Raw genomic sequence first — 15197 nt, 5'->3', positions numbered from 1 at the left:
GCTGCAGAGCAACTAAGCCTGTGCGCCACAACTACTGAGCCTGTGCTCTAGAGTCCGTGAGCCACAACTACTGAGCCCACGTGCCACAACTAATGAAGCCCATGCGCCTAGAGCCCATGCTCCGCAACAAGAGAAGCCACCACAATGAGAGGCCTGCGCACTGCAAGGAAGAGTAGCCCCCACTCGCCACAACTAGAAAAAAGAAAGCCTGCATGCAGCAACAAAGACCCAATGCAGCCAAAAATAACTTAAAAAATAAATTAATTTAAAAAAATTTCAAATTGGCTTATAAAGTATAAATCCTCTTAGGGAGAAGCCTGTAGGTAGGTAGGTTGATTGAGGAGCTTAATGAAGTCATCAGGGACATAGTTTCTCTCAGTGTTCAGTGCCTGCCATGGGGAACTTACACTTCCTTATTCACATTCAGGGAAAAGATAGCACTTGGGTTACAAAGTCATCCCTGAAGCAGTGACTGTGCCAGGGCTTAAGCCAGCCAGGGCCCACCTCTGGACTTAAGCCTCGCCAGCTTCTCCTAGTACAGGGGCTGTACTTTGGATACCCCATCCAAAATTAGGGTATTGTTGGCAATGTAGGAGAACGGTTGCTGGGACAGTGGCCTGTTGGATTCTATACAATTTCTTCCATTCTTAAACTTCTGAACTTGAGATTCTCAAAAACAGTTGTTCCTCAGAGTGGCCTGTAGACCAAATAAATCTGAATGTCTAGGAGTGGAACCCACAATTCTGTTTTTCTTTTGCTGGTTTTGTTTCTTTGTTCTTAAGTTCCAAGTGGTGCTTAAGCACCGTAAATTTCAGAATTGCTCTAGAGATAGCCTCATCCACCAGAGGACAGACAGCAGAAACAAGAAGAACTACAGTACTGAAGAGCCTATGGAACAAAAACCACATTCACAGAAAGACAGATGAGATGAAAAGGCAGAGTGGTACATACCACATGAAGGAACATGATAAAACCCCAGTAAAACAACTAAATGAAGTGGAGAGAGGCAACCTTCCAGAAAAAGAATTCAGAATAATGATAGTGAAGATGATCCAGGACCTCAGAAAAAGAATGGAGGCAAAGGTCGAGAAGATGCAAGAAATGTTTAACACAGATCTAGAAGAATTAAAGAACAAACAAAGAGGTAGGTGAACAACACAATAACTGAAATGAAAACTACACTAGAAGGAATCAATAGCAGAATAACTGAGGCAGAAGAACGGATAAGTGACCTGGAAGACCAAATGGTGGATTCACTGCCATGGAACAGAATAAAGAAAAAAGAATGAAAAGAAATAAAGACAGCCTGAGAGACCTCTGGGACAACATTAAACACAACAACATTCGCATTATAGGGGTCCCAGAAGAAGAAGAGAGAGATAAAGGACCAGAGAAAATATTTGAAGACATTATAGTCGAAAACTTCCCTAACATGGGAAAGGAAATAGCCACCCAAGTCCAGGAAGCGCAGCAAGTCCCATACAGGATAAGCAGCAGCAAGGGAAAAATGACAAATAACATACAAGGGAACTCCCATAAGGTTAACAGCTGATTTCTCAGCAGAAACTCTACAAGCCAGAAGGGAGTGGCATGATATACTTAAAGTGATGAAAGAAAGGGAAGAACCTACAACCAAGATTACTCTAGCGGGCAAGGATCTCATTCAGATTCGATGGAGAAATCAAAAGCTTTACAGACAAGCAAAAGCTAAGAGAATTCAGCACCACCAAACCAGCTCTACAACGAATGCTAAAGGAACTTCTCTAAGTGGGAAACACAAAAGAAGAAAAGGACCTACAAAAACAAACCCAAAACAATTAAGAAAATGGTAATAGGAACATACATATCAGTAATCACCTTAAACGTGAATGGATTAAATGCTCCAACCAGAGGACACAGGCTTGCTGAATGGATATAAAAACAAGACCCATATATATGCTGTCTACAAGAGACCCACTTCAGACCTAGGGACATATTCACACTGAAAGTGAGGGGATGGAAAAAGATATTCCATGCAAATGGAAATCAAAAGAAAGCTGGAGTAGCAATACTCATATCAGACAAAATCGACCTTAAAATAAAGAATGACACTACATAATGATCAAGGGATCAATCCAAGGAGAAGATATAACAATTATAAATATATATGCGCCCAACATAGGATCACCTGAATACATAAGGCAACTGCTAACAGCCGTAAAAGAGGAAATCGACAGTAACACAATAATAGTGGGGGACTTTAACACCTCACTTATACCAATGGACAGATCATCCAAACAGAAAATAAATAAGGAAACACAAGCTGTAAATGACACAACAGACCAGATAGATTTAATTGATATTTATAGGACATTCCATCCAAAAACAGATTACACTTTCTTCTCAAGTGTGCACGGAACATTCTCCAGGATAGGTCACATCTTGGGTCACAGGTCAAGCCTCAGTAAATTTAAGAAAATTGAAATCATGTCAAGCATCTTTTCTGACCACAACACTATGAGATTAGAAATCAATTACAGGGGGAAAAAACGTAAAACACACACACACATATGGAGGCTAAACAGTACGTTACTAAATGACCAAGAGATCACTGAAGAAATCACAGAGAAAATCAAAAAATACCTAGAGACAAATGACAAAACACATGATCCAAAACCTATGGGATGCAGCAAAAGAAGTTCGAAGAGGGAAATTTATAGCTATACAAGCCTACCTCAAGAAACAAGAAACATCTCAAATAAACAACCTAACCTTACATCTAAAGGAACTAGAGAAAGAAAAACAAACAAAACCCAAAGTTAGCAGAAGGAAGGAAATCATCAGAGCAGAAAATAAATGAAATAGAAACAAAGAAAACAATAGCAAAGATCAATAAAATTAAAAGCTGTTTCTTTGAGAAGATAAACAGAATTGATAAACCATTAGCCAGACTCATCAAGAAAAAGAGGGAGAGGACTCAAATCAATAAAGTTAGAAATGGAAAATGAGAAGTTACAACAAACACCGCAGAAATACAAAGCATCCTGAGAGACTACTACAAACAACTCTATGCCAACAAAGTGGACAACCTGGAAGAAATGGACAAATTCTTAGAAAGGTATAACCTTCCAAGACTGAACCAGGAAGAAATAGAAAATGAACAGACCAGTCACAAGTAATGAATTGAAACTGTGATTAAAATCTTCCAACAAACAAAAATCCAGGCCCAGATGGCTTCACAGGTGAATTCTATCAAACATTCAGAGAAGGGCTAACACCCATCCTTCTCAAACTCTTCCAAAAAATTGCAGAGGAGGGAACACTCCCAGATGCATTCTGTGAGGCCACCGTCACCCTGATACCAAAAGCAGACAAAGATACTACAAAAAAAGAAAATTACAGACCAATATCGCTCATGAATATACACGCAAAGTCCTCAACAAACTGCTAGCAAACAGAATCCAACAACACATTAAAAGGATCATACAGCATGATCAAGTGGGATTTATCCCAGGGATGCAAGGATTCTTCAATATACACAAATCAATCAATGTGATACACCATATTAATTTGAAGAATAAAAACCATATGATCATCTCAATAGATGCAGAAAAAGCTTTTGACAGAATTCAATACCCATTCATGATAAAAACTCTCCAGAAGGTGGGCAAAGAGGGAACCTATCTCAACATAGTAAAGGCCATATATGACAAACCCACAGCAAACATCATTCTCAATGGTGAAAAACTGAAAGCATTTCCCCTAAGATCAGGAACGAGACATGGATGTCCATTCTCACCACTATTATTCAACATAGTTTTGGAAGTCCTAGCCACGGCAACCAGAGAAGAAAAAGAAATAAAAGGAATAGAAATTGGAATAGAAAAAGTAAAACTGTCACTGTTTGCAGATGACACGATATTATACATAGAGAATTCTAAAAATGCCACCAGAAAACTACTAGAGCTAATCAATGAATTTGGTAAAGTTGCAGGATACAAAATTAATGCAAAGAAATCTCTTGCATTCCTATACACTAATGATGAAAAATCTGAAAGAGAAATTAAGGAAGCACTCCCATTTACCACTGCAACAAAAAGAATAAAATACCTAGGAATAAACCTACCTAGGGAGACAAAAGACCTGTATTCAGAAAACTATAAGACACTGTTGAAAGAAATTAAAGATGATACCAACAGATGGAGAGATATACCATGTTCTTGGATTGGAAGAATCAATATTGTGAAAAAGACTATATTACCCAAAGCAATGTACAGATTCAATGCAATCCCTATCAAATTACCAATGGCACTTTTTACAGAACTAGAACAAAAAATCTTAAAATTTGTATGGAGACACAAAAGACCCCGAATAGCCAAAGCAGTCTTGAGGGAAAAAAATGGAGCTGGAGGAATCAGACTCCCTGACTTCAGACTATACTACAAAGCTACAGTAATCAAGACAGTATTGGTACTGGCACAAAAACAGAAATATAGATCAATGGAACAGGATAGAAAGCCCAGAGATACCCCCCCACACACCTATGGTCAACTAATCTATGACTAAGGAGGCAAGGATATACAATGGAGGCAAGGATATACAATGGAGAAAAGACAGTCTCTTCAATAAGTGGTGCTGGGAAAACTGGACAGCTACATGTAAAAGAATGAAATTAGAGCACTCCCTCACACCATACACAGACGTAAACTCAAAATGGATTCGAGACCTGAATGTAAGAATGGACACTATAAAACTCTTAGAGGAAAACATAGGAAGAACACTCTTTGACATAAATCATAGCAAGATATTTTTTGATACACCTCCTAGAGTAATGGAAATTTAAAAATAAACAAATGGGACCTAATGAAACTTCAAAGCTTTTGCACAGCAAAGAAAACCATAAACAAGACGAAAAGACAACCCTCAGAATGGGAGAAAATGTTTGCAAACGAATCTTAGGACCAAGGATTAATCTCCAAAATATATAAACAGCTCATGCAGCTCAATATTAAAAAAACAACCCAATCCTAATATGGGCAGAAGACCTAAATGGACGCCTCTCCAAAGAAGGCATACAGATGGCCAAGAAGCACATGAAAAGGTGCTCAACATCACTAATTATTAGAGAAATGCAAATCAAAACTACAATGAGGTATCACCTCACACTGATTAGAATGGGCATCATCAGAAAACCTACAAAGCAAGAAATGCTGGAGAGGGTGTGGAGAAAAGGGAACCCTCTTGCACTGTTGGTGGGAATGTAAACTGATACAGCCACTATGGAGAACAGTATGGAGGTTCCTTAAAAAACTAAAAACAGAACTACCATATGACCCAGCAATCCCACTACTGGGCGTATACCCAGAGAAAACCATAGTTCAAAAAGACACATGCACCCCAATGTTCATTGCAGCACTATTTACAATAGCCAGGTCATGGGAGCAACCTAAATGCCCATCGACAGACGAATGGATAAAGATTTGGTACATATATGCAATGGAATATTACTCAGCCATAAAAAGGAACGAAACTGGGTCATTTGTAGAGATGTGGATGAATCTAGAGACTGTCATACAGAATGAAGTAAGTCAGAAAGAGAAAAACAAATATCGTATATTAACGCATATATGTGGAACCTAGAAAAATGGTACAGGTGAACCGGTTTGCAGGGCAGAAGTTGAGACATAGATGTAGAGAACAAACGTATGGACACCAAGGGGGGAAAGCAGTGGCGGGTGGGGATGGTGGTGTGCTGAATTGGGCGATTGGGATTGATATGTATACACTGATGTGTATAAAATTGATGACTAATAAGAACCTACTGTATAAAAAAAATTAAATTCAAAAAAAAGATTGCTCTAAAAGCTCCAAGTTCACTTACAAACTCCCTGGACAATAATAGAGGGGAAGAATGGTAGAGACGAATTACGTGGTTATTTGTCCATATTCAGTTGTTTTTGAGGGTTTTTACTGTTCCCTTCATTTATTGATCACTAGGAAATAATTATTTGCAATAATACATTCATAAGTTACAGAAGGATCACATTATGTGACCATATGTGCCAAATTATATGACAACATATGCCTTATTATTTGTCTTAATGAATACAGTTGACCCTTGAACACCACAAGGGTTAGGAGCACTGGTTTTTCCCCAGTGCAGTGGAAAAACCACATAGAACTTTACGGTCAGCCCTCCGTGTTCGCTGTTCCACATTCATGGATTTGGCCAGCCTCTGGTTGTGTAGTACTGTAGATTGTACTTATTGAAAAAAAATCTGTGTATAAGTGGACGCTTACAGTTCAAACCCGTGTTGTCCAAGGGTCAACTGTAATTACTTTTAAATGCAGTCAAATCTATAATAAATCTTAGGGAAGTTTTGAGTAAGTCTGCATTCAGTCTAATAGTAATGTATTGCTGAAATCATTGTCTTAACACTAATTTCTATAAATAATACAGACTGTATTATGACTCATTATAAGATAAGACTGTGGATATGTAATGTACACAGAAAGTAGAAATAAACAGAATTTGTTCCTCTATAATGACGCTTCAAAAGTGGTTGTCTTTGGTAGTAAACATGTATACTTGTCCTTAAAAGGTAAACAACAAGGACTGTCTTGAATTTTAGTATGGGTACTTGGTAAATTAATCTCACCAACCAAATAGATTTTTAGAATGTAGATATAGAGGTAGATATAAATAGGTAAAATAGTGATTTCAGTCTTATTGGCCCCAATTCCACAGTTGTTATTTTCTCCATGCTGTAAATATATTCACAAAGCTAAAGTAAGGATAAATACCAATTTATGAAACTCGATAAGCTTTCTATAAAGGTTTCCTGTAAATTCTGAAACTCGATAAGCTTTCTATAAAGGTTTCCTGTAAATTCTGTTGCAGGTGGTGTACTGTTTCAAAGTTCTTGGCCAGCTAGATATGCACAGACTTTCCAAGCTTAAGTTTTAGTCTGCATTTCTCAGTTAAAATGCAAAGAAAGTGAAAACATTAATGTCTTACCTGCCATCCTCTTAACTACAAATCTGCATTAATTTATATTTGCCACATTCTGCCTAAGTAAATGGATAGTTATTGATAGCAAATATAAAGGGGATATTTTAGTTTTTCTTCTGTTTTAATTGTATGTAATACTATCTGTGAGCAATAGCTATGGACCAAAACATTATGAATTTATTAGAGTTTTTACTTGCCCTCTTGTTTATTAGGGTCACAGAATTTATCTTGTCAATATGAAAGGGGGTGGTGGAAATGGTGTTACTCATTTTAATTCTTATTTCTCATTCTAAGGCCTAACCCAGCTATCTTGAGCTTGAGACTCTTTTTGAATAGCTTCACTTAGATCTATAAAACTTTTAAAATCAGCTCTAGCAGATGTATCTGTTTTCTTCAGTCCTGAGTCTACAGTTACCTATAGGATGTCTCCCTGTTTAGATATCTTCCCAACATCTAAAACAAAATTGAAAATTTGATCTCATCGTCTTCCTTCCCAGTCTCTCCTCTCCAACTTCTTCCTCATTCGTCAGGATCATAAACACTAACATCATTTTGGTCCCCAAGCTTTAAACTCTTGGAAGATTTTTTTTTTTTTGCCTGCCAACTTTTATTAAAATAAAAAATCACTTTTTAAGTGATCCATGAAAATTATACCAGGGCCTCATAATTCAGCAAGGGCCCTTGTCCTGCCCAACTCCCTCAATCCCTCTCAGCCTTATGATCAGGATTCCTTAAACAGTTTAAATATCACACACTACAGTGGCCCCTGTAGAATTAAACTTAAATTTCCAACTAGTGTATTAACATATTCTTCCTTTCAATGTCAAATCTCTTCACCTATCACCCTCATGCCATTTGTTGAGTTTTTTTTCCTGATCACATTACCACACTCATTTGGAGACAAATGGAAAGTAAAGAAAATTTTAAAGACAAAAATAAGTATCACCCATTATACCCATAAGACAAATACATATTTTTTATTTTTACTAAATTGACTTCATTGTATGTATACTGTTTCACACTGCTTTCTAATACAGTCTTCTGATATACTTAAGTTCATCCTTTTACTGTCGCTGAGACATAAATCATTTCTACATTCTCACTTCCTGAAATGCTCATATGCATCTTCAGAACTAACTCATATTCCGCATTTTTTTAAGATTTGTCTTAAAGCTTAGTTTTTCAGTAAAGGTTCATTTATATATCTTCTCAGTATCTTCTGATATACATTTTGATGTATACACAGTACTAATTTAGTGGCCTTTCATTAAGTACCTATTATATGCTATATTCTGGCGACACAAAAATGAGGGAAAGATCTTACCTTTCTCCTTTGGAAGCAAACCAGTATGTAAAAATGTAGATTTACAACACAGATACAACTGAGGCTACTAAAATTGCTTGAGGGAATGCTAGCCCACAGGTTTTGGTTGATCTCTTAATATAACCCACCAACTAGCTGGGGAAACTCAACTGGGAAATCACTGAGTCTTGGTCTTTTCATTTAGAGAATGAGTGAAGGGGTGCAGTAGTGGAAGTGATAGCTTCCATATATTGAGCACTCACTATATGCTGGGCACTGTGCTAAGAAGTGCTTTAACAAGTATTAGTCTGTTTCATTCTCATAATTACCGTACAAGATAACTACTATTATGCCCTGGAGGAGTGTGCAGTGGTAGAGCAGAGCTTGGACCCCAGTTCCAGTACATATCCTCTCAATCACTAGCACACTCTCCTGAAAAATCTATGGAATTCCATTCTTGTTATTTCCCTTCTAAGGGATGAGCCAGAGGAGCTGGGTTTTAAAATCCCATTCTTTGATTCTAAGGGATCTCTCCGTTTAAAGTTTATAAAATGATTTGCCATAGACACCTACAGAGAGCTCTCCTTTTTCACTTATTGTTTCATTTAGCAGATCTGTTTGAAACTTTACAGAAACCAGTTATACAAAGATATCATGGGAGAGCAAGGTTAGACACTGTTCCTCCTTTCATGGAAGGATTTCACAGAAGTCTGACTTCTTACATTTGCTGAAACCAGAGAAATGCCCGTGGGCTGATTTTGCTTGTTCTCTAGCTGTTCTGGGGACACATCTTCACTCTTCAGCTGGTCTGTAAGCTCTGTGAGGGTAGATATCACATCCTTACTTATCAGATTTCTCCAGCCATTATACAGCAAACAGTTGAGTTCTTTAATGGATAGGTATTTTTAAAATGTCATTTAAAAGATACAAGCAGTGGCACTCACTAGCTTCCATGTCAAAAATAATTCTAAAACTAGCCAGTTTTAACATAGATTTTCTACCCAGCCTTCCCATATAATTCTTTTTCTAATGTCTTACTATCAGATTTACAAAGGGCCTGACTCTTCATTCCGGTATTCAAGCCTTCAGCTGAACTGTGAATATCGTTTCCGTGTGTGTGCCATTCGCCAGTGCCAAGACCCTGTGGGGCATCAGGACCTCGTAGGCCCCTACAGCACAACAGTGCTCTTCATCTCTCAGAGGACTGAACCACCAGCCAGCACCAACAGAGACACTGTGGAAAGCACGAGGACCCGGCGGGCACTCAGTGACGAGCAGTGTGCAGCCGTCATCCTTGTGCTGTTTGCTTTCTTTTCCATTTTGATTGCCTTTATCATTCAGTACTTTGTAATCAAGTGAAAATATAACTTTATTTTTAATATTGTATTACATTTTATTTTGTCATGTACTAAAATTATTTCTGTATTGCTTTTACAAAATCAGTGACATTTAGCACTGGCATTGAGACTATAGTACATCATTTTTGCCATTTTTAATGCTTATATTGTTAGGTAGAGGCTGGCACCTTATTAGAACGCAAGCCACAGAAATAGCACGTTTCGGTTTTTTGTTCGGTTGGGGCTCTTTTTCTTTTTCTTTTCTTTTTTTCTTTTTTTCTTTTTTTGACATGCCTTCTTGTGAAACAAACTTTCTGAGAGGCAACAATATATAATTGATACTTTGACCAGTCAGCATGAGTGTAACAGTGACAACCTGATCTGTTTGTTTTAATTATTACCTAGTGAAAAATTCAGAATGATTAAAATTTACACTAACATGCTACATAAAAATGTTAAAGTATGATGCTGTGAAAGCAATCTAGTGCTATATTTCTACCTCCTCATTTGTCTTAATTTGGTAAGTGGGATTATGATGAATAACTGGAGGGGCTTAGCAGACAAAAACTGGATGAAAGAATATGCATGGGAAAAAGAAGCTTCTTGTTTGATAAATGTGGAGTTCTTCATTATAAGTATATATTCATGAATTCACAGGTAAGTCACTTGAAAGCACATACAGTTTACTTGGCCTAAAAGTATTTTAATGTTTACTCAAAAACCCATCTTCAGGTCTTGAGAACATGGAAAAGAACAGAGGGCTTTTACATACTTTTTAAAAGTAATCATAATTCTGAACTTCAAACCTATTTAATTTGGTTTTGTGAGCCTTTGAACTATATGTGTGTGTATAAGGACATGCACGTACATATATGGCTTTATATATACCAAGTGTAGAAATATACACACACACACACACACACTCACTCACTCTCACTCCATCTATCTGGTACAGGCTAATTTTGAAGAACTCCCATAAGTTTTGCTGCTTCTCCCATAACTACTGCCATCACCATCAGAATTCATAATCAAACCTAACCTTTTGTTTGGGGCACCAAATCCGAAGACAAAATTAATTTGCACCAGTAAACTTCAAGCTGCTTTCTTTCTTGAAAAACTAATGTTTAATGTAATGTCTGTTTGGATACTGTTCCAGTTGTTGATTGCATGTGGTTAATGTTGCATTAGAGCACTTTGCAATTACATAATTCGTTAATGTTTTGTGAGCTTGCATTTGTGAGTTATTGGGTGATCAGATTGAATTTTGTCAAGTATCACATTGTACATCTTGCATAGATGTCCATGACTGCCAGTAATAATAGTTTGTAATGAAACTATCTAAAATTCTTGTTTTATCACATCTGTTATCTGTGAAACACTTGTAACTAGACTTTTTAATTTATTATTTGAATTTTAGGATAGCGAGTCACTAATTTTTAGTTGCTGAGGTTAGCAGTTTAGTGATTACTAAGCACTTCTGTCAGTCTTTGAAAAAAAGGACGTATGTTTTGTGCTTTGAAGATCTCTGAAGAATTTCTTATATTAGAATGAGCATGTATTGTAATTGTTTTATGTCAAATGATCTGTGCTGTAGAAAAAACATTAACCTTTGTTCAAAAAAGAAATGGATAAACTTGGCCTTCCCAAGTGGTAAGAATGATCTGTCACTATAAAATACTGTATGTTTACATTTTATTTAAATTTAATCTCTTACGTGTAGGCTAACTTCCCCCAAAACAGTGATTGAGATTGTTTTCTAGAAACTTCTTAAAAGTGCCACATTTGGCAGTACAAATGAGTTTGAGTGTAATAGCCCAGAGATTTCTATATAGTTGAATGTCTAAAATTGTAAAATGTGCCACTGTGGCAGTTGCAGTGGCTTATGTTTTTCATAGTAACTCAAATGAACTCCTATTTTTGATAGTAAATGTCATTTAATAGTGTACTTGCCATTTGAGCCTCACTGCAAAATTAGTGCAGAGGAGAAACAATTTTTAATGTAATCTTGATTTTACCTCATATACTGTACATTCCAAAAACTCTAAAAACTTTTTAAAGATTATAGATACACTACCAAACGTATCACCTTGAAATTGTATAAGGTTGAACTTCATACAAATGAAAAAATATAATCTCATAAAAATACATAAACTATGTAGCAAAAGTATCTTTAAATCCATGGAAAATAAAAGTTGTATCATTCTTTTTTGAGATGTGTTTATTGTATTCATAAACATTATTTGCTGCCTCTTTTGGAAAATGAAATGTTAAGGTCTCCCCTCTTGCAGTTGGCTTACAACAGTTTTCTCAAAATATTTAAATCGTCAACATGAGAGGATCCATATTCAAGAAGGTCAAGTTTTATCCTAGTGACCTGATTCTGTTGCACATTATATGTATTCTTTTATATATGTGTGTGTGTGTGTGTGTGTGTATATATATATATATATATATATATATAAAGGAAACAATATATCTAATGAATAAGGATGGGTCTGAGGTAAAGTTCCCATTGGAAAGAAAATCGGACCATGCCTCACCTATCCTGCATTCTTTACCTACTTCTTAGTACCTTCTCTTTCCCACCTACAGGGGCCCAGAACCTTCCTATTACTGGCACTGCAATCTGCCCCCAGGTCTGCTCTCCACCAGAAAGTTCAACGTTCCCATCTACTTAATACCACACCAGAAAGTTCTCACATGCACCAAGACATTCAACATTCCTCCTCAATCTCTTTAAAATTTCCATCCCACAGACCTCATCCAGGGATACACTGCTTTTTAAAATCCAAGTGGGGCTTCCCTGGTGGCACAGTGGTTAAGAATCTGCCTGCCAATGCAGGGGACACAGGTTCGAGCCCTGGTCCGGGAAGATCCCACATGCCACGGAGCAACTGAGCCCGTGCACCACAACTACTGAGCCTGCGCTCTAGAGCCCATGAGCCACAACTACTGAGCCTGTGCTCTAGAGCCCATGCTCTGCAACAAGAGAAGCCCATGCACCACAACGAAGAGTCGCCCCCACTCGCCGCAACTAGGGAAAGCCCACACGCAGCAACGAAGACCCAAAGCAGCCAAAAATGAAAATAAAATTAATTAAACAAAAAAAAATCCAAGTGGATCTCTAATTGCCACAATTGCAGGTACCACAGTAAAGTTTACAGTGTTAGGCTGGGGAAGAGGAGATAAACTTTGGATGTAGGAGCATCACTCCATGGAAGCAACTGAGTTGGAATCCAGCCTTGAGAACAATATGATACTGACTTACCTATCACCTCTTTTCTGTAGATTGGAAATAGGAGTATTACACGTTGTACTTGAGCATTTGGTGGGTTGGTTTCCAACGCAAGTACCTTACCATCATCATCATGAACAGATTCTCTGCAGGAGGATCCCTTGTGTATGGTGGCTCAATTAGGCAAACAGACTGCAAGAGGAAATGGGCCCCAAAATCTAACACCAGTCTTCCTACAATCTAATCACCTACCATCAACATAGGTGATGATAGTGCCTTGTATTTTTTAAACGCTTTTTAAATATACAGTTTTAGGATAATCTATATGCCCTCAAGAGTATCCCTTTATTCATTTGTTATTTTCTCCCTTACACTCTTAAAGGGGAAGTTGAGAGAACAACTAAGATTTTAATAGTTGGGGTCAGCAAACCTACAGTGTATGGAGTGGTGCCTTCAAATGTTTAGATGCTATAAGGACTATTTTTCATCTTATGTGACAGGATGCTATGGGAAATTTGCCAAGAGAAAAGTTTCAAAACTGGATAGATTTTAAAGCCGCATGACCATTCAAATCCTAATAGCGTCTATTGGCCACTCAGTGTGTGCTAGGTGTTGTGTTCAGGGCTTTACCTTAGTTATTTCATAATCCTCTTAATTGCTCCATTAAGTATAAACTGAAACACGGAGCAACAAGCATCTGCCAAAGATCACATGGCTAATAGGTGACAGAGCTGAGATTGAGGTTTGAATCCATGTGATTGGTCTAGTGCTCCCACACTTGACCACTACCCTCTACTGTCTCCCAGAATTCTAAGAAGGAAATCAAAATAATAGTTGACTTTAATATTGCATTTATGATAGCATTTACTGAGAGCTTCCTGTATGCCAGGCATTGTGCTGAACACTTCCCCACATCCAAAACAGCCCACAGCCCACTAAGTATTGAACAGAAAGAAAACAGACTAGGAGACTGGTACAGGCGTATCAGACAGATTAAACACGAAGCTCTAATTTCTTTTCTCTAGAATTTCATCCTTTGCTACACTGATTCCCATTTTGAGCCTCCACCCTGCCGTAGGAATAACCCATTCTCTTAAATACTCATTCATCCACAAATGAGAGAAGCTAACTTGTCCAAAAAGGGAATATAGCTACAATGTGGATGAAGTTCAAAAACATGCTAAGTGAACAAAACTAGACACAGCCAGTCACATATTGTGTGACTGCATTCATAGGCAATATCAAGACTAAGTAAATCCATAAAGATAGGTTAGTAGTTGCCAAGAGCTGGAAGGAGGGAGAAATGGGGAAAAACTGCGTAATGGGTATGGAGTTGTATTTGGGAAATGTTTTGGAACTTGACAGACGTAGGTGGGTGTTGCACAACGTTGTGAATGTACTAAAAGCCACTGAAATGCTCACTTTAAGATGGCTGGTTTTCTGTGAATTTTTCACCTCAGTTTCTAGAAGGGATTATAAGACATTCCTAAAGACTGATATACAGAAAGCACACGACTAGAGACTCCTGGACATTGAGTCAATAAAATAAATTCACTTAAGTCCATGTTTCTAAGGACACAGACCAACTTCTCACTTCCTTTTCAGACTTCCCAGACCTCCTTGGGCGTTCCTACTCCTTTGAGTCGGTGCGTTGTGCATGGTACAACTGAATCTTTATGGATGTCATTGATAGCTATTAAATGATTTGGCCTGCCCAAGCCTAAGTTATCAGCTCTCTCTGACTTTTTTTTTTTAATTTTATTTATTTATTTATTTATTATCTTCCGCTGCGCTGGGTCTTTGTTGCTGCGCATGGGGTTTCTCTACTTGCAGTGAGTCGGGGGTTGCAGTGCGCGGGCTTCTCATTGTGGTGGCTTCTCTTGTTGCGGAGCACGGGCTCTAGGTGCGTGGGCTTCATTAGTTGCGACACGCGGGCTCAGCAGTTGTGGCTCACGGGCTCTAGAGCACAGGCTCAGTAGTTGGGGCGCACGGGCTTAGTTGCTCTGCGGCATGTGGGATCTTCCTGGACCAGGGATCGAACCCGTGTCCCCTGCATTGGCAGGTGGATTCCTAACCACTGCGCCACCAGGGAAGCCCCTCTCTGACTCTTAATGTTTCTAGGATGACCCGGTGGTCTTGGAGAGGAAATTACGTTTTACAGTTTCAGTTTACCAACGACAGCAGCTGTGTAGTAAGAAATGTTCATATACAGTAATATAAGACCTTTTTCCTCACAGCCTATATTCTGAAAAGCAACCTAAAAAACATTTGAGGAAAATTCATGTATTAATGCTCAAGTAGTAATACTAACAGAATTAATTTGTGATTCTC

At 37.9% G+C, this 15197-nt stretch overlaps 1 protein-coding gene and 1 long non-coding RNA gene across 5 annotated transcripts in view; one reads left to right on the top strand and one right to left on the bottom strand.

Annotated features, from left to right (window-relative positions):
- The window catches only part of FNDC3A (fibronectin type III domain containing 3A), a 162873-nt gene extending 151036 nt beyond the window's left edge, over positions 1-11837 (top strand). For 3 of the 4 annotated variants that reach the window (XM_060129009.1, XM_060129010.1, XM_060129008.1), the window contains one exon: positions 9339-11837. In XM_060129009.1, coding sequence (XP_059984992.1) covers positions 9339-9653 — 315 coding nt within the window. In that variant the 3' untranslated portion in view covers positions 9654-11837. The remainder of the gene's footprint in view (positions 1-9338) is intronic. The other variant, XR_009536732.1, reaches the window with a different exon arrangement.
- The window catches only part of LOC132508666 (uncharacterized), a 62104-nt gene that overhangs the window by 40659 nt on the left and 6248 nt on the right, over positions 1-15197 (bottom strand). The window lies entirely within an intron of this gene.

The sequence above is a fragment of the Lagenorhynchus albirostris genome, chromosome 18 (assembly GCF_949774975.1).
Source record: "Lagenorhynchus albirostris chromosome 18, mLagAlb1.1, whole genome shotgun sequence".
NCBI classification, from domain to species: Eukaryota; Metazoa; Chordata; class Mammalia; order Artiodactyla; family Delphinidae; genus Lagenorhynchus; species Lagenorhynchus albirostris.
Note: the sequence above shows the minus strand (reverse complement) of the source record. Positions and strands in the feature narration are given on the sequence as shown.